The 17789-nt window shown below is 48.0% G+C and overlaps 2 protein-coding genes and 1 non-coding gene across 4 annotated transcripts in view; 2 read left to right on the top strand and 1 right to left on the bottom strand.

Annotated features, from left to right (window-relative positions):
• Positions 1-7580, top strand: part of LIMD1 (LIM domain containing 1) — a 78929-nt gene extending 71349 nt beyond the window's left edge. For both annotated transcript variants that reach the window (XM_061397044.1, XM_061397043.1), the window contains 4 exons: positions 217-347; positions 911-962; positions 1947-2015; positions 3023-7580. In XM_061397044.1, coding sequence (XP_061253028.1) covers positions 217-347; positions 911-962; positions 1947-2015; positions 3023-3160 — 390 coding nt within the window. In that variant the 3' untranslated portion in view covers positions 3161-7580. The remainder of the gene's footprint in view (positions 1-216; positions 348-910; positions 963-1946; positions 2016-3022) is intronic.
• Positions 7581-10595: 3015 nt separating this feature from the next.
• On the bottom strand, positions 10596-10668 carry TRNAR-ACG (transfer RNA arginine (anticodon ACG)). Its single transcript has one exon. It is a non-coding gene; the product is annotated as a tRNA-Arg (tRNA).
• Positions 10669-10759: 91 nt separating this feature from the next.
• The window catches only part of SACM1L (SAC1 like phosphatidylinositide phosphatase), a 70394-nt gene continuing 63364 nt past the window's right edge, over positions 10760-17789 (top strand). The window contains exon 1 of the mRNA XM_061397045.1: positions 10760-11118. Coding sequence (XP_061253029.1) covers positions 11087-11118 — 32 coding nt within the window. The 5' untranslated portion in view covers positions 10760-11086. The remainder of the gene's footprint in view (positions 11119-17789) is intronic.

The raw sequence follows: 17789 nt of genomic DNA, 5'->3' as shown, positions 1-17789 counted from the left end.
CTTTTCCAATGAGTCAGTTCTTCCCATCAGGTGGCCAAAGCATTGGAGCTTCAGCTTCAGCATCAGTCCTTCTAATGAGTATTCAGGGTTGATTTCCTTTAGGATGGACTGGTTTGAGGGTGACAGTTTCCCATATGGTCCCTTGATCTGATGTGTCTCTCCCTTCCTTCCCTATAATCCCTGCTGAGTCCTGGCCTCTTCCTTTTGCACCCCCAGATCCTGCAGGCCCTGGGGAAGTCGTACCACCCCGGCTGCTTCCGCTGCGTCATCTGTAATGAGTGTTTGGACGGGGTGCCCTTCACCGTGGACTCGGAGAACAAGATCTACTGTGTCCGGGATTACCACAAGTAAGGAGGGACGGGGTGGGGAGAGCCGCTCGTGCCGGCCACGCTGGCTGCGGCCCTGCAGAGCGGAGGGTGGGGACCCGAGGAGGCGAGTCTGCAGGCCGTTTGCGCCGCTCTCCACGGTGCAGCCAACGAGCGGTGGTTCGGGGGGGTGCAGACCACGTCTCGGAATCAGTGGATGCCGATGGGACAGGAACTGGCTAAAGAGTTATGTTTACTGTGGAACCAGGACCAAAAAACCCTACAGTCGGATTCCTGGCTAGGCCGCTAGAGGAGTCTGCCAAGCTCTGTGGCTCCAGCCTTACCAGACTTCAACAGGCACCGATTCAGGGCTGGCCTCCACACCCCCGGTTTGCCTGAGGCTTCACCAGGCACCATGAGGGGGCTAAACAGACAGTCTCCATCCTGAGTGGAGTGAGGGGGCCACGTGCGCTTGTTACCGCTGGGGAACAAGCCCAAAGCAATAGTCCCGAGAGTGTGCCAGGCCCGTCTTCATACAGGGGTTCATGTGACGGGTGACGGGCGGGAGGCGGGGAGAGCCGACTGCTCTCTGCTTCTCCCCACAGGGTGTTGGCCCCCAAGTGTGCAGCCTGCGGCCTTCCCATCCTTCCTCCTGAGGTAAGATGCTTTCTCAGCTCTGCTCCTGGGATTTTCCCAGACATATCTCCCTGGGTCATTTACAAGATCTGTGTCCCGTTTTTGTGCTGTGCTGTGCTAAGTCGCTTCAGTCATGTCTGACTCTGCGACCCCGTGGACTGTAGCCCACCAGGCTCCTCTGCTCATGGGGATTCTCCAGGCCAAAATACTGGATTGGGTTGCCATGCCCTTCCCCAGGGGATCTTTCCAACCCAGGGATCAAACCCAGGTCTCCTGCATTGCAGGCAGATTCTTTACTGTTTGAGCCATCGGGGAAGCTGGTGTGGGTCCACCAAGAATACTGGAGTGGGTAGGCTATCCCTTCTCCATGGGAACTTCCCGACCCAGGAATTGAGCCAGGGTCTCCTGCATTGCAGGTGGTTTCTTTATCAGCTGAGCTACCCGGGAAGCCCTGTTCTTATACCTGTTTAAAAATTCTAAAATTTCAGCTCTGAGACAGTGGCGTCCACACCAAGAAGCCTCTTTCTCATTAGCTGCCTTCCTGAGCCTGGTGCCCTTCTTATGCCCTATCTTTCCCTGTAATTGTGTCAGTTTCTCTAAAAAAATTTTATCCTTTTTTTTGCTGTACCACACAGCATGTGAGATCTTCGTTCCCCAACCAGGGATCGAACCGATGCCCCTTGCGGTGGACGTGTGGGGAAGTCCCTGCAAAGTATTCTTTGACTCGATACTAGCTCCCGGATTAGACGACGAGAGATGAACAGGACCACATAGGTGGTCTTTTCACTGTTGACTCCAGCATTCCAGATGGTAGACCTACATCCCTCTCACTTCCCCTCATCCCCTAATTGTGTCCTTTTTCCTGCCGCTGTTAGTATCCATGGCTGATTCCTGCTCTTCTCCTAAGGCCACTGTCTTGCTGCCCCGGGGCCCTCCCCCAGCCCCTGGCAGCAGAGCCCGATGGCCTCCCAGCTAGCCTCGGGTTCTTCCTCTCTTTTGGTCTAGGGTTCAGATGAGACCATCCGCGTCGTGTCCATGGACAGAGACTATCATGTGGAGTGTTACCACTGTGAGGTAGGCGGGCCCCTTCCTGCCCTAGAAGGCCCTCAGGATGCATCGTAAAAGTCCGAGAAGGAATCATCATGGGTTGATGGGGGCAAGATGTTGGCTAGGAGCTGTGTCCCAGAGCTGATGGAAGAAGTGGGGTGATTTGGTGGTGGGGGGGCAAAAGGTTGAAAAAGATGCAGATGTTTGGGTATAACAGTCTTTTTACTATTTTCTCCACCTTTGTAACCACCGAGTCCTGAACTGGTCAAGGCTGCTCTCCCTGAAGCTGCAGAGTTGAGGGAGGGGGTGGCAGGAAGTGTGGGTTTCAGATCCTTTTGGGGGCCCAGATTGTCAGGCAGGTGTGTCATTTGGGGGAATAGACTCCCTCCCCTTCAGCTTGTAGGTTTCTTCATCATGAAGAAACCCTCCCCACCCCGCTGCCATGCCATACTTGGAAACAGGCCTGTCCCTGGTTGGTGTGAGGGCAGGCCCTCCCTGGGCCGGCTGGAGCTGCGTCTCTGCACCGGCGTTTTCTGCCCAGAGTGAGGCAGCGCCCTCTGCTGGCGTCCGGGTCTGTGTGTTGCCTTCATGTCACTCCTGCAATGTTTATTTATTTTAATTGTGAAAGTATGGTAAGACATTTACAGGATACGTGGAAAATATAGGTCAAAGTTACATACAGTTCCACTATATATTCAACTTTTAAGTAGATAAATCAAGACGTTTTAGTTGGAATTTCAGTATCAAACTCTCAAAAATTAACAATGAATAGACAGAAAAGTAGAAAAATAGAGTAGACCTGAAAAGCACTATGAACCAATTCAACATAAGGTTTATACAATTTTCACGCAACAGCAGGATACAAATTCAAGTTCCCACAGACTATAAACCAGGAGACACTGGAACACATCCAGGGACGTAGGACAAGGTGCCCAACTTTCAGGGTCTACAGGTGTTGAAATCAGAAGCCGTGCAGGACCTCTTGCAGTCTGTTTTTTGTTTCCCCACCACCGCGTGTTTTTGCCTCACTCCAGGACTGCGGCCTGGAGCTCAATGATGAAGACGGCCACCGATGCTACCCCCTGGAGGACCACCTGTTCTGCCACTCCTGCCACGTCAAGAGGCTGGAGAAGGGCCCCTCGCCCGCAGCCCTTCGCCAACACCACTTCTAGCCAGAGCCTCCCGCAGACCTCACGGCCAGATGAGGAGCCAGGGCTGCACCCTGAGAAGTCTGCCAGTTCATTCCAGTCACCCCCGGGGTGGGATTGGGGCTGGGGGAGGCAGGGCAGGCAGGGGATTTCCTGAGTGTGTGCAGGGGGCGACTTTGCTTTAACCAGGGAGGGGATCCCTGCCGGGCTGGGGCTGTGTATTTTCCAAGTGCCTTTTTCTGCTGCCACACCCTCATCAGATGACTCAGGAAGACGCCTCAGCAAGCGCGTGGCACGTGACGGATCTCATTGATGCGACTGAATGAACCCTCCTGCCCTTCCGGGAGGAGCTCATGCTTCAGAGGGAAAGACTTACACTCAGCGTATGCTCTGAAGAGAGTTCAGCTACCAGTGTGTTCAGTTCTTTCCCTCCACTTTGGGAAATACCTGCACCCAAACACCCCCTCCCAACCACACACACACAGACACACACCCCGTCCCAAACACACACACCCCCTCCCAAACACACACACAGACACACACCCCCTCCCAAACACACACATACCCTCCCAAACACACACACCCCCTCCCAAACACACACACCCCCTCCCAAACACACACACAGACACACACCCCCTCCCAAACACACACACACCCTCCCAAACACACACACAGACATACACCCCCTCTCAAACACACACCCCCTCCCAAACACACCCCCCTCCCAAACACACACACACACACACACACACACACACTCACCCCCTCCCAAACACACACCCCCTCCCAAACACACCCCCCCACAAACACCCCTTCCCAACCCACCCCCCGCCACACACACACCATAATTTAAAACTTCCTTCCACTCCAGAGCTTCACTTCTGTAGAATGGCTACAAATTTTAATTGTATCCTTGCAAAAGGGAAGTTCTAATATGTGCTCTGCATCTTAGGAGGCATTCTCTTGGTTAAAACAGAACCAAGATTTGAAATGAGACGGAATTTCCTCCTTGTACCTGGGTAGCATTCTGGTGCCCCTGCAGATCCTCATGCCTTTAAAGGCAGCCGGGGGGCCTGACGGAGGTCGATCTGTTCTATCGAAGTGGGCTTTGGGCTGAGAACTCGGTGCGGGCGCCAGGCCTCTTTGCCCGCCTGCTTGCCCTTTTTCCCTCTGGAGCTCTCAAGAGTCTGGAACTTCAGAGTTGCTCCTGCAAAGGCAGGTCTCAGGATCTTCTGTGGGGATCCTCTTGTGTTTTGCTTATTTAATATGGGCTTTGGGAAAGGGTGCCCGCATGTACTGAGACCTAGCCCCTTATAAACGAGGAGACCGTGTGTGTGAGATCTCAAAGCCAGCCTGGGAGAGAGAATCAGCATAAGTTATTATATTCATTTCACAGGTTTCTCTCTTGCCCAGTTCTTGGCCCAGGCATTAGTATAAGGTACACTGCTTTTGTCTGTTTTTTTTTCTTCTTTTTTAAAAAGTCGTTTCCCTCTACTTTTAGTCTCCCATACACACAAAAAATACCTCACAGTAAAGAGCTTCACGTTAAGGAAGGATTTGTCCATCACACTGGCTTAGCCGGTGTATGTTAGGAATCCCTGGCTTTGCCCAGGTCAGCCCAGTGGGTCAGTACACTGAAATCGTAACTAAAGGTCAGCTGGGAATAGATCTGATTGATGCTGGGAATAGATCTGATTGATACTGGGAGCTCTTGCCGTATTCATTTCATCATCCTGGTTCCCCCAGGGCGGCAGGGGCTAAGGGCCACACGCTGGCAGGATCTCAAGGCCAAAGTCTGCCCTGTGTCACATGCCCAAGGCCAGAGGTCAGTACCCTTTGGTATTTCAATGAGAAGAAAGCGGAAGAGAAAGGTTGGCTGGCACTCACCCTCTCAGCCCACGCGGGGGAGCCCTGGGCCTTGCTGCAGGAAGGCAGGGGCCATCTCACCGCTGCCAGCCGGCGGAGAACACAGCGGCCGGTGTCTGCTCTCTGCCTCCTGACCTCACACCCAGAGTCAGGGACTGGGTGGCTGGGACCTCGGAGGGTGTCCATGGACCCCAAAGTCACAAGGGACTCACAGGCTATTCACTGGCCCTGTTCTACTTGTAAGCCATGTTTTGGCTCATTTGGTGGCAATTGCCTGTAAGCAGCACAGAATTGGCACCGTGGCTTGTCTTTTCCGTTTCGGCTAATTTCATCCTGTTGGAATACTTTGGCCAGATGTCACTTCAACCCAGGCTGTGGTGTTTGCTTCCACTGGTTCCTTTTCATAGGCCGAGCCTCTTAAAAACCTGTGAGTACAGGGGGGCTGGGGAAGTGAACCCTGGGGTCACCCCTCCCTTCCCAGTATATCATCCAGCTCAGCCTCGCTGAGGCTGGTGGACAGATGGAGCCAGTCAGTACGTCTTAATCTTTCTCGGCCAACCTAGGTTGATTTCTGGCCTTGATGACACGCCTTTGCTCCACTGTGAAGTCAAGCAGAGGGAAGAAAACTGCCTTGGAGCCACGTCAGAAGTAGAGGATTTGTTTGCAAATTGGGTAACAGTTGACCTTTGAACAACCCAGGTTTGAATTGCCTGTGTCCACTGATACGTGGCTATTTTTCAGTAGTTAAATACTGCAGTTGGTACTACACAATCTGTGGTTGGTTGAATCCACTATGCAGAGGCACCATGGTTACAGACGGCTGACTATAAGTTATATAAGGATTAACCCTAGGGTTTTTCGAAGATCATCTGTAGTTTAAAAACCGGTGATTGATTTTTTAAATTAAATTTTTAAAGTGGCCTTGATTGAGGCAATTTCGGTATCTCAGCAAATATTTCATACAAATTGAAGAACAATAACAGAATTTCTAGACATACTAGAAATCTGAGCAGCAGCTTCTCTTATTATCATGTTCCCCTGGAGAGGGTACTGGGTAGGAATCTTGTGCCAGTTCTGTCTCCTCCTCAGGCCCTTGTACAAAAGCCGTGAATAGATGCACACTTACCAGGTATTTTAAACTTCCTATAAATTATTAACCAAATCAAGCTGTAACGGGTCGTTATTTATAGGTGTGTAGAAAGAACATGGGCTTTCCAGGTGGCACCAGTGGTAAAGCATCCACCTGCCAAATGCAGGAAACATGACAGACCTGGGTTCGATCTGTGGGTCAGGAAGATCCCCTAGAGGAGGAAATGGCAACCTACTCCAGTATTCTTACCTGGAGCATCCCATGAACAGGAGCCTGGTGGGCTACAGTCTGTAGTATTGCAATGAGTTGGACACAACTGAAGCAAGCATGCACACACACAACACACAAGCACTTCCTAGACCAGGATGAATAAGTTTGTTTTAAAAGGTAGAGCAAATAGCCCTGTTTTGAGCTTGGACTTTAGATAAAACAAGAACTATGGCTGATTCCAGACCCCAGAGCCAGCTTCCAACCTTGTCCCTTGCTTCACTTTGCCCCTCAGTTTTTTGTCATTTTTTCCACCCCAGCTAGGGTCCTGTCTGGGTGCCCTGAGCAAAGCCAGTTGGGCCTATAGTATCAGGATTCTCTCTGCTGTTACCCTCCCATCTGTGGCTACGTAGAAAGTGATTTGTTCATTTTTTATAAGGAAGGGCATTGAGTCCTGTTGGGTCATTGCACGTGGTGGCAGGACTCTGTTTCTCCGTGGTTACAGCGCTTGAGTGAAAACCGCTTTCAGCCCAGTCCACTGAAGTTGTTCTCCTGAGTCCCGGGAGGCCAGTGATGTAATCAAAGAGTTCCGATCGCTTTCAGGTCCTGCCATTGGCTTGTTTCCCTGGGCTCGAGTCACCCACGATGAAAAAGAATAATGTTCAAATTTGAGGGAATGATCTGGAATTCACACTTCTTTGCAGGCCACGTTTGTGTGCCGTTAACTACAAGTGTGAAGGTTTATGAGGGCTATGACGGATGCTGGTGCTCTTACAAAGAATATGTGCAAGACTTGACCCCACACTCTTGCTGTCTGATGCACCTATTCAAACTATCAGCCAGGAAACCACATGCTTTGTCTTCTCCTTTGTGCCAGGAATGAGTCCTGATTTCCCAGTTACTATCTGAAGTATTAACAACTTTTAAAAGCTACAGGAAAAAGATGAGGAAGAAGTGTTAGCTATCATTTGTTCTGAGCCAGCACTGGACAGATGTGGGAAATTTCCATAGAGTGGATGAAAAGTTCACTTGGCAGAGAAATCATTGTCCCCTCCCTGTGTCTCTCCTTTTACTTTGATTGATTCAAAATATTGTTACTGTAAAATTATTCATAATTTTACTGTTACTATAAAATTATTCAGAATATTATTACTATAAAATTATTCAAGATTGTTATGATAAAATTATTCAAAAATTTTACTGTTACTGTAAAACTATTCCAAATCTCATGACAATAAAACTCCCTCAATTTGTAGACTATTAAAGTGATCTCCACCATAATGATGTTTCCTGGATCTTCTTTGTGTATGTGGAGTAATAAGTAGATGGTGCTTTTTGCTAATGGGATTTGGTCTTTTAGAGCTCTGGATTTTTTTTTTTTTTCTTTGCCATTATGGTTTATCACAGGATATTGAATCCCAGAGGTGAGTGACCCTCTAGATTTAAGGCAGCCATGTGCAGGAAGGCAGGTCTTGGCAAGGGGAAGGGGCAGGCAACAAGAGCGGCTATTCTGACTTTACAGACGTTAGGCTACTGTTTTTCTACAACTGACGCTACAAGGGATGAAGATGAAGCTGGCGAAGACGTCTGGGCTGGGGTGTGCCCAGGACTAGAGATGAGGTCTCCTGGCTGCTCTAGCATGGAAGAAGAGGAGAGGAACATATGTGACTGCCCTCCATGACCAGAGAGGGAATGACCCTGAGTCAATTCCTGTGGTCAACCCTCTGGTGCACAGGAAGCCCTTGGGCAGGACACCTTTGAGATCAAAAGCCCAGATTCAAGATCTAACTCAGGCTCCACCACCTAATTGCTCAATGAACGTAAGCAAATTTTGTTCCCTCATCTGTAAAAATGGCTATAACAACCGAACTTAACTTATAGGACTATTGTGGAATTGACTGAATTAGTCCAAGTAAGGGCTTTCCTGGGTGGCTAAGTGGTAAGGAATCTGCCTGCCACTGCAGGAGACTCAAGAGATGGAGGTTCAATCCCTGGGTCAGGAAGATCCCCCAGAGGACGAAATGGCAACCCACTCCAGTATTCTTGCCTGGAATATTTCATGGACAGAGGAGCCTGGTGGGCTACATTCCAGGGGGTCAAAGAGTCAAACACGACTGAGCACAGCACACATACATACACACAGTTCAAGTAGCAAACAGAGCTCTTGAAAGAAAGTAGCCTTCCAGGCTCCCCTGTCTCTGGAATTCTCCAGGCAAGAATATTGGAGTGGGTAGCTGTTCCCTTCTCCAGGGGATCTTCGCAACTGAGGGATTGAATCCAGATCTCTCGAATTGCAGGCGAATTCTTCGCCATGTGAGCTACCAGGGAAGCCACTGCTCAAGTTACAGGTTTGAAGACTTACTAGATCTTTCCATGGGGACAATCAACAAAATACAAATGCATCAAAGTACGGGGAAAAAAGCAATACAAACAAAAACAATTTGACAAGAAAAAACCAAGAGATAATTATTGAGTATATAAAAGTGAAAATTACTGGAAGTTCAAAAATACAAGGAAGAGGAAAATGTAAATAAATAAAAACGTTGCGATGTGTTTGACAGCTAAAGAATTAAAATCCTTAATATATTTAAAAGTTCAACAAATCTATTAAGAAAATTAGTACATATATCAAGATAAAATATATACATTAAGTAATAAATATAAGCAAAAGGAAGTTCCATTTTTCAATTATGAAAATTGCAAAAAATAATGAAATTTATAATACTGAAGAGCATTCAAGGAAACTGATGCTATTGATGGAAATGTGTATCTAGTTTTTTGGCAGGCAATGTGAAAATATGTACCAAAGTATTAAAAACATCCATGAAATGGACCTTAAAAACATCTGTCTGATGGTTCAACATCTAAAAACTTTTAATACATATCAGAAATAATTCAACTCAGCATTATTTTTTTAAGTATTAAACTGATGATTCAAATTCCCAAAAAAGGTTAATATTTGAAATATATAGTTTTTTCACGGGCTATCTTCAAGGAATATTTAATGACCATAAATCTCAGACGAAAGCTAAGGGAACAAAATGAGAACATTTGTCAAACAATCTCAAATTTGGAAAAAATACTTGAGGTTTGACAGAAAACAACAAAATTCTGTAAAGCAATTATCCTTCAATTAAAAAAGATTTGGGAAAAAATACGTGTATAGGTTTATTTATATTAAAAAGTATGGAAAAAGTCCATAAGAAAAAATTATGACGCTGATAGTAATGAGGAGGAATTATGACGTTAATAGTAATGATCTCGTGATGGGAATTTGGATTTTTGTTTTTAATTCCCAGTACTTTCCTGTATTTTACAAATGTCTTGTAATTTCTTCAGGAGGAAAAAACGTATTGGAGAGTTTAACCGATCGATTGAATGATTAGTGAATGGACAGTGTCAGATGTTACGTTTCAGGTTTCACTCTCATTTCCAACACAGACCTTCCGTCCTTCTTAGGTCTTCCACTCAGGCACCAATAAAAGGAGCTGTAATATATTAGGTAACACCCTCTGAAAGGACAGGGCTGCAGACCCCGAGCACTTTGCGGACCCCCAGGCAACTCGCGCAGTCGCACTGCAGCGTTCCCGCCTCCGCTGCAGCTTAGAGCTCGCCGGATCCCGGGAAACGGACTGCGCGGCTCTTCGCGTCGCCGCGGGGGTTTCTGCTCCACAGGAAATAGGGCCAGAATCTCTGCCTTAAATGCGCAGTTGCGTCATCCGCTAGCTAACCTCCTACCACAGCACACCCTCCACCCCGCAACTACCACCATCCTAGCTGTGTTTTCCTAAATGTATCCCGTTTACAGAGTCTCCTCGTGTGCATCATTAATTAGGGCACTTTGCAATTTACAAACCACCTGAGACAACTCCGGGTTCCAAACCCAGCTCAACAGATGACGTTTCGGACAGAGCAGGCTTAAGGAAATCAACCCCGAATATCCTCTGGTAGGACTGATGCTGAAGTTGCAATACTCTGGCCACCTGATGCGAACAGCCGCCTCACTGGAAAAGACTCTGATGCTGGGAAAGACTGAAGGCAAAAGGACAAGGGGGCAGCAGAGGATGAAATATCACTGACTCGATGGACATAAATTTGAACAAACTCCGGGAGATAGCGGAGGACAAGGGAGACCGGCCAGCTACAGTCCATAGGGTCGCCAAGAGTCGGACAAGATGTAGCGAATGAACAGCAACACAACAAGCCTTAACATTCGAGACATTTACCCTTCTGACGAGAGTCCTTGCTAAGGACACCCTGTTAACATCAAGCCCAGACACGACAAAAAGTACACCTCGAGCCAGCCAGGAGTCGAACCTAGAATCTTCTGATCCGTAGTCAGACGCGTTATCCATTGCGCCACTGGCCCTGTACAAATTAGCCTTGCACTGGAGCGCAGATCACGCCTTACGCACCTAACGACAGGCTCCACGACATTAGCGCTGCGTTTCCGACGCTCGGCCGGGCGCTGCGTGATTCGGGTCTGCAAGCTGCCAAGGCTCCGCCTCTCCCAGCCAACGCGCTCAGCCAATCCTCAGCCGCTACGTCACCGCGCTCTTCCTCGCCCTCCCAACGGCGTCGCGTCGGAATGTGCGCCTGTGGCGCTCAGTGCCCGCGCACGAAGTTTGTCCAGCGCCGCGTCCCGTTTCCTCTCTCAGCCTGGCGGGGCGGGGCGGTGTGAAGAGGCTGGGACCTGCGGCCGCTGTAGGAGGGTGACCGGTATCGCTGGAGCCGAGGTGGCGCGGGGCGGCGCGGTCGGAAACCTAGGAGGGAGGCTGTGGTGCAGGATGGCGGCCACGACCTACGAGCGGCTGAAGCTGTGAGTTCCGCGGGCCAGGGGCCGTTGCCCGAGGGGGCCTGCAGGGCAGCGGGGTGCGGTGGGGGGCAGGTGTCGGCCGCCGGCCGCGGGGAAGCTTCCTGAGTCCCCGCCTGGGGCGGCGGGCCGGGTGTGGGAGCCCCGCGCGCTCCCCGCCTTCCTGGCCGGGTGCGGCCGCCCCTGGGGCCCTGCCGGAGTCGCCACAGGCCCGGGATTGACAGTCCCGCCAGCCTCTCTCCGCTGGACTCCGCCTCAGCGCCCGCGGCGGGGGCGCAGAGCTGCTCGCCGGGCTCGGCGTTAGCATGCAGCCCTCTGGGCGCCCTCCTTCCCATTTTATTTTTTTTTGCAGAGGTGGCGTCTAAATTTATCCTTATTGCTTAGGAGAGAGAAAGTTTTTTTCTTGTTTCATGGGCCCATGGCAGCATTTTAAAGGCGCACACACAAGTGGAAAAACCTGGTCTAGCTGGCCATTGAAGCCTTCCCGACCAGTCTTTAGGCTGCAGGAAAAATTTAAAAGTACAAGTCAGTACTCAAGGTCCTAAAAAGTCTACTACTACTACTAAGTCACTTCAGTCGTGTCCGACTCTGTGCGACCCCAGGGACGGCAGCCCACCAGGCTCCCCCGTCCCTGGAATTCTCCAGGCAAGAACACTGGAGTGGGTTTCCTACTTGGCTCTAAATGTTATGCCGCCCAAGCATAAAGCAGATTGCTAAATCCATGTTGACAGCCAGGGGCTACTGTCGAGAATTTTGGGCTCTGCAGATCGAGTTTTCGGTAAAGCCAAGCTCTCGAGGCTTTGAGAAAATAGGCTCTGGTTGTTAAGAGTTGTGAATTAAGTGTTTGTAGGGTTTGAGATTTGTCCTGGATTAAAAAGCAGTAACGTGTATTTCCCTTAGGGTTTACCATCAGCCCTTGCACTTGGCTTGTCTGTGAATAACTTTGTTCTACTCACTCTGTGTTTTAATGTTTTACCTCTAGACTGAAAATCCAGTGATTGGTACCTCAGAATGTCGGGCAGCAAAAGCAAATGTAATTTTCCAGAAGCTTATCAGTCCTTAAATAAGTTAAAATATCTTCGGACTTAGGCAGAGATATCACATTTCCTCTACAGGGAAAGGAGGACAACAAGATGTGGTTTGAACACTTCCTATGCTGACAGAATCTCAAGCTCACTTAACTTTCTGGAAGGTTCAGATAAAGGTTATGGCTGCAAAATTGAAAGTGAGGTCATGTCCACGTTAGATGTTTTGCGTAAAAGACTATTACTTTTTCCTCAGCCGCTCCCCGCCCTCCACCTTGCCAGTCTCTTGACTCTAATTCCCTTGGAAAACCCCAGCTGCACGCATTCTCGCCTGGTTCTCCTTTGCAAGGTGATCCTTGTTGGTTAATTGAGTCTAGGGAGCTGTCTTTGACTCTGGTACTGGCCAGACTAGTGTCACGTGGGCCGTCCTGGCTAATTAGGTTATTGTCTACCTGATAGTCACTGAAGGGTTTAATGGGATCCTACACCAGGTGTCAATTGTGTTGAAGCAGTTTGGAGCCTTGGCTTGATTGCTGCTCAGCATTAGGTTAGGAAACGAGGTCGAATTTTCCTGTGGCCAAGGTTGACTGGGATGGAGAACTTGAGAGTTAGAGTGATAACTGCCTAGGAGGCACAGAATGCAGTCTCCAGACTTAAAAAGGTTGGGCAGGGCGCTCCATATACATAAAAGAGAAAGGAAATCTGGCACTGACATGGTGAGCTTGATGCTTTTTTGTATTGATTTTTGTGAGAAGTGGAAACTATAAATTTGTTTGGGTGAAAAAGCAAATCTGGGGTTATATGAAAGTCACGCTCCACTTTGTCAGTTCTTAACTTTTTCTGCCTGAAAAAATAGTTCTAAGTGCTTCTGTAAATGAGGATACAACTTTTTTTTTTATAGATACAACTCTTTTACAACTTTGTTTTTCTTTGTCAAGGAGTGTGTTGGAGCCTGCTCTTATTTCTTCTGTTTTGCCCTTGCTGCTCTGAGGCTTGGTTTTAAAATGTGGCCTCTCTGACCTGAGGGGTTTTTTTTTTTTTTTTTGATGCATTGGAGGCAGAAGTAGTTTCTGACCCACGTAAGAATTAGTGGGACACAATGGTCATTTTCTAAAGTGCCTAGAAATGTGTTTTAAGAGATTTGTGCAAGAGATAGTATGGTTATTTTATAGTGGAAGTATTGTCACTGGCTTTATTTAAATATTGAAGTGCTTGGGATTTTAAAATTTGTCCTTTGTTATGCCGTACATTTTTTCCCAGCCCATCTGTGTCATAAGACGTTCACCTTCCTAAGGCCTGCGTTTCATCCTCTATACTCTCCTGCTTACAGTCTCCAGTTCCATTTTATTGACCCATAGGATTAAGCCCAGGTTTCTCAGCCACCTGTGTTATTGCCTCTCCACAGTCTGTCCTCTGACCTTATTTCCCGTAACTGCTCAATGCCTTTTGTTTCTCATTTCGCCAGCCTTGGCCACCCTCTTTTTACTTCCAGGTTGGTCTTATTTTGATCTTCGTATCCAGAAGGGCTTCTTCCTCTCTCCCCTCTTTACATGCTGATCACATTTGTGGTAGAGCTGAGTGAGTGCAAGCTGTTTCAGTCACAGCAGACTTATATTCCCTTGCCGCTTTGTGTCCTGACCCTGTTACTTACTCTCTCTGAATGGGATTTAATCTGTAAAACGGGAAGGTTTCTACCTCACAGTATCATTATTGTAAGGGTTGACAGAGTGTAGACAAAACCAGCATGCTTAACAGGTAACTCCTCTTCTCTGTGAAGCTTTCCCCCCGTATCTGTCTCTTCACGGGGCTCCTGTAACAGTCTGCTCTCACAGGGACCAGACCCCAGATGTCCATATGGGTTTGCACGTCTGTCTCTTAGGATTCGTTAACAGTGTACTTAGGGTCTAAAGGGCAGGAGGACTGACAGAATGACTGCTCCATAGCACTGCTTGTGGTGCTCACTTTGCCGTCTAGAAACGATGAAATCATTATGTACACTTTTTCTCCAGCCGGGTTACAAGTATGTAGAACGTACTAGAAACATCTGAATGTTCATTTCTTCTCTGGTCCTCCTCAGTACCTAGCATAAAGCCTGGTGCACGGCAGGCCCTCAGTGGAGCGCCTGAGTTAATGAAAGAACTTCCTAGTATAGAAAGTAGCGCTTTTCTGCGGTGCTGCCTTCTAGTACTAGCACTTCAAAACGGTCACAGTCTGGGGTGATCTGGAGTGTATGATGTAACAGCAGCAACTTAAGTCATTTCTTGAATGGTGTTATCTTTCCAGTGCCTCTGTGACGTCTAGGCTGACGTGTATTCTCTGTCATTGTGGAGGACAGGGAGGACAGTGCCCTTGGCCCCCGGGTAGGTCACCCAGCCCAGCGGTGGCAGAGCTGGCCGTGGACGCGGCAGGCCCAGAGTCCGCTGGTCTTCCCATCACACTGCGCTGCTCACTGCGTGCTACCTTTTCTTCTCTTACCAGTCTGCTCTCCTCTTAGTCCTGGGGTGGTGTGGAAATGAGTTACTCACTATTGGAGACAATGGACATGTGCAATTTTAATTTGAACACGTAGAAAATAACATTGATTTGTTTGGAACTTGAAATTTATGTAACTTTAACATCCAGACAGTTCTGAGTACCCTATTTCATTTAAATCATTTATGTAAGCTTGATGTCAAACTGAGAAATCTGAAATTACAAGACAGTTAACAACAGAAATCCATTATTGGAAACATTGAAAGGTGCTTTTTCCTTTTACAGTGTCAGGTGAAAAATGTTTAAGGCAAGAAATCTAGCAAGTGAATCAGGCTGCAGCTTATATCTAAAGAAACACTGTTTCCTCAGTTAAGAAGTGGCCTTTCTTTTTCAAAAAATGGTCATAGCTGTGAGGTCAACCAGGGCAGAGGCGCTAGAACCCTGAGAACAGACGTAGACCGGGCTAGTCTGTGCTGACGGCGCCGGTAGTCTGTCCAGTACGGTGAGCGTTCAGACCTTTCACACGTCTCTCTCCCTGTGCCTTCATCCAGTTCTGCCTCCCCCTGTGGCCTCCGAGAACCACAAATCCGATCTCTTTTTTATGAGCTTGTTTTTGAAGTATAATTGACCTACAACACTATGTTAGTTTCTGGTATGCAGCATAATGATTTGCTTTTTGTGCTTTTCATAGTGTATAAGTCTGGTTATGCTATTTCATTGTCAGAGATATTAGTAACTATTGACTGTATTCCCACCTGGTGCACTTCATACCCTTGACTCATTTATTTTCTGACTAGAAGTTTGTACCTGTTAATCTCCCTCACGTGTTCCTTTCTTCCCTCTTCTCCCTCCAATCTTGCACCCCCCACCCCCGCAACACCCCGTTCTCTCCATCTGTGATTCTGCTTCTGTTCCGTTAGGTTTGTTCACTTGCTTTGTCTTTTAGAATCTACATACAGCTGAAGTCGTACAGATTTTGCCTTTCTCGTTCTGACTCATTTCACTTACCATAATACCCTTTTAGTTCATTGGTTGTTACAATGGCAAGATTTCATTCTTTTGTTATGGCTGAGTAATAGTCCATTGTGTGTGTGTGTGTGTATATATATATATATAAAACACATCATCTTTATCCATTTCTCTATTGACGAGCACTTGGATTGTTTCCCTATCTTGGCTTTTGTAAATAATGTTGTATTGAATGTAGGAATGCATTTATCTTTTCTAATTACCGTCTTTGTTTTCTTCACTTAAATACCCAGGAATGGACTTGCTGGATCATATGGTATTTCTGTTTTTAATTTTTTGAGGAACCTCCCTTCTCTTTTTTAAAGTGACTGCACTAATTTATCGGAGAAGGCAGTGGCACCCCACTCCAGTACTCTGGCCTGGAAAATCCCATGGACGGAGGAGCCTGGTAGGCTGCAGTCCATGGGGTCTCGAGGAGTCGGACAGGACTGAGCGACTTCACTTTCACTTTTCACTTTCATGCATTGGAGAAGGAAATGGCAACCCACTCCAGTGTTCTTGCCTGGAGAATCCCAGGGACATCGGAGCCTGGTGGGCTGCCGTCTCTGGGGTCACACAGAGTCGGACAAGACTGAGCAGCAGCAGCAGCAGCACTAACTTATCACCAGGGCGCAAGCGTTCCGTTTTCTCCACGTTCTCGCCAGTACTTGTTTTCTGTTGTCTTTTTGATAGTAGCCGGCTGACAGGTGAGAGACGGTGTCTCGTTGTGGTTTTGATTGCCTTTTCCTTCATGATTAGTGACGTTGAGCACCTCTTCATGTGCATATTGGCCATCTGAATATCTTCTTGGAAAGATGTCTGTTCACATCCTCTGCCCATTTTTTAATCAGGTTGTTTGGTTTTTTTTCTCTTGAGTTGTTAGAGTTCTTTATATCGTATATATCATTTGCATATAACTTCTCCCGTTCAGTAGGCTACCTTTTGTTCACAGTTTCCTTCACTGTGCAAAAGCTTTTTAATTTGATGTAGTTACATTTGTTTATTTTGTTTCCTTTGCCTGCGGAGACATATCAAAAAAAAAAATTACTGAGATGGATGTCAAAAAGCATTCTGCCTGTGTTTTCTAGAAATTTTATGTCTTCAGATCTTACATTTAAATCTTTAATCCACTTGGCATTCACTTTTGTCCATGGTGTGAGAGAACGGTTTAGTTCTTTTACATGTAGCTGTCCACAGTTTTCCCAACACACTGTCCTGGACAATGTTCCTTGTGCACTTGGAAGAAGTCTTGTGTTTGTCCGTGTGCGTGCGTGTGCACACACGTGTGTGTATCTGTTACAGATTTTTGGTTTGTGGTTACTGCGAGGTTTATATATACAAGTCTCTGTCTATCATTATTTTAAGCTGCTGCTCTCTTAAGTGAAAAGCATTTTCACCACCCTGCACTTTTACTCCTGTCCTCCCCGCCCCCAGCCCCGCGTGTTCATTTGACATCATCCTTTACATCTTCTTGTTTTGCGTATCCCTTAACTGCTTATTGTGGATGTAGGTGATTTTCCTGGCTGTATCCACTGGCTGCAGAGTGCACGGTGGCCCAGAGCCGGAGTTGCCCTGCTGGTGGGCAGAGCTCGGTGTCAGAACGTGCGGCTGGGCTCTGGTATGGCAGGCTCTAGGGCTTCAGTGCTCCTGGAACTGTTGTCTGCCCACTGAACTGTGGGGCAGGGACTTAGGGGGCCCCAGGGGTGGTGCCAGCCCACTGGTGGGTGGAGCTGGGTCCCAGGGCCTCTGGCTGCAGGGTCCTGGGGATCCTGGGGCTAGTCCCGGGACCCTGGTGTCTAGGGCTGATCCCTTGCCCTTTGGTGTACAGGGCTGGGTCATGGGGCAGCTGTGGACTCAGGGGTCTTAAGACAGCATGTCTGCTGGTGGGTAGGTGGGCTGTATCTCTGCCTGGCCAGTTGCTTGGCCTGAGGTGCCCCAGTACTGACGCTTGTGGAGTCAGGCCAGGCTAGACAGCTAGTGGGGCGAGGTCCTTGTGCTAATAAGCTAAGAGGATTCCAGAGTGGCACTTGCCAGTGTCAGTGCCCGTATGATAGAGGGAAAGATGTCTGCCAGCATCCTTCTCCCTCTGGGGTCAGCGGGTGAGTCTGACCCAGACTCCTTTCAAATGATTGCTTGTGTCCTAGAGCATGTGAGATTCTGTGTGCGCCCTTT

Source organism: Bos javanicus, chromosome 22, assembly GCF_032452875.1.
Source record: "Bos javanicus breed banteng chromosome 22, ARS-OSU_banteng_1.0, whole genome shotgun sequence".
Classification (NCBI taxonomy): Eukaryota; Metazoa; Chordata; class Mammalia; order Artiodactyla; family Bovidae; genus Bos; species Bos javanicus.
Note: the sequence above shows the minus strand (reverse complement) of the source record. Positions and strands in the feature narration are given on the sequence as shown.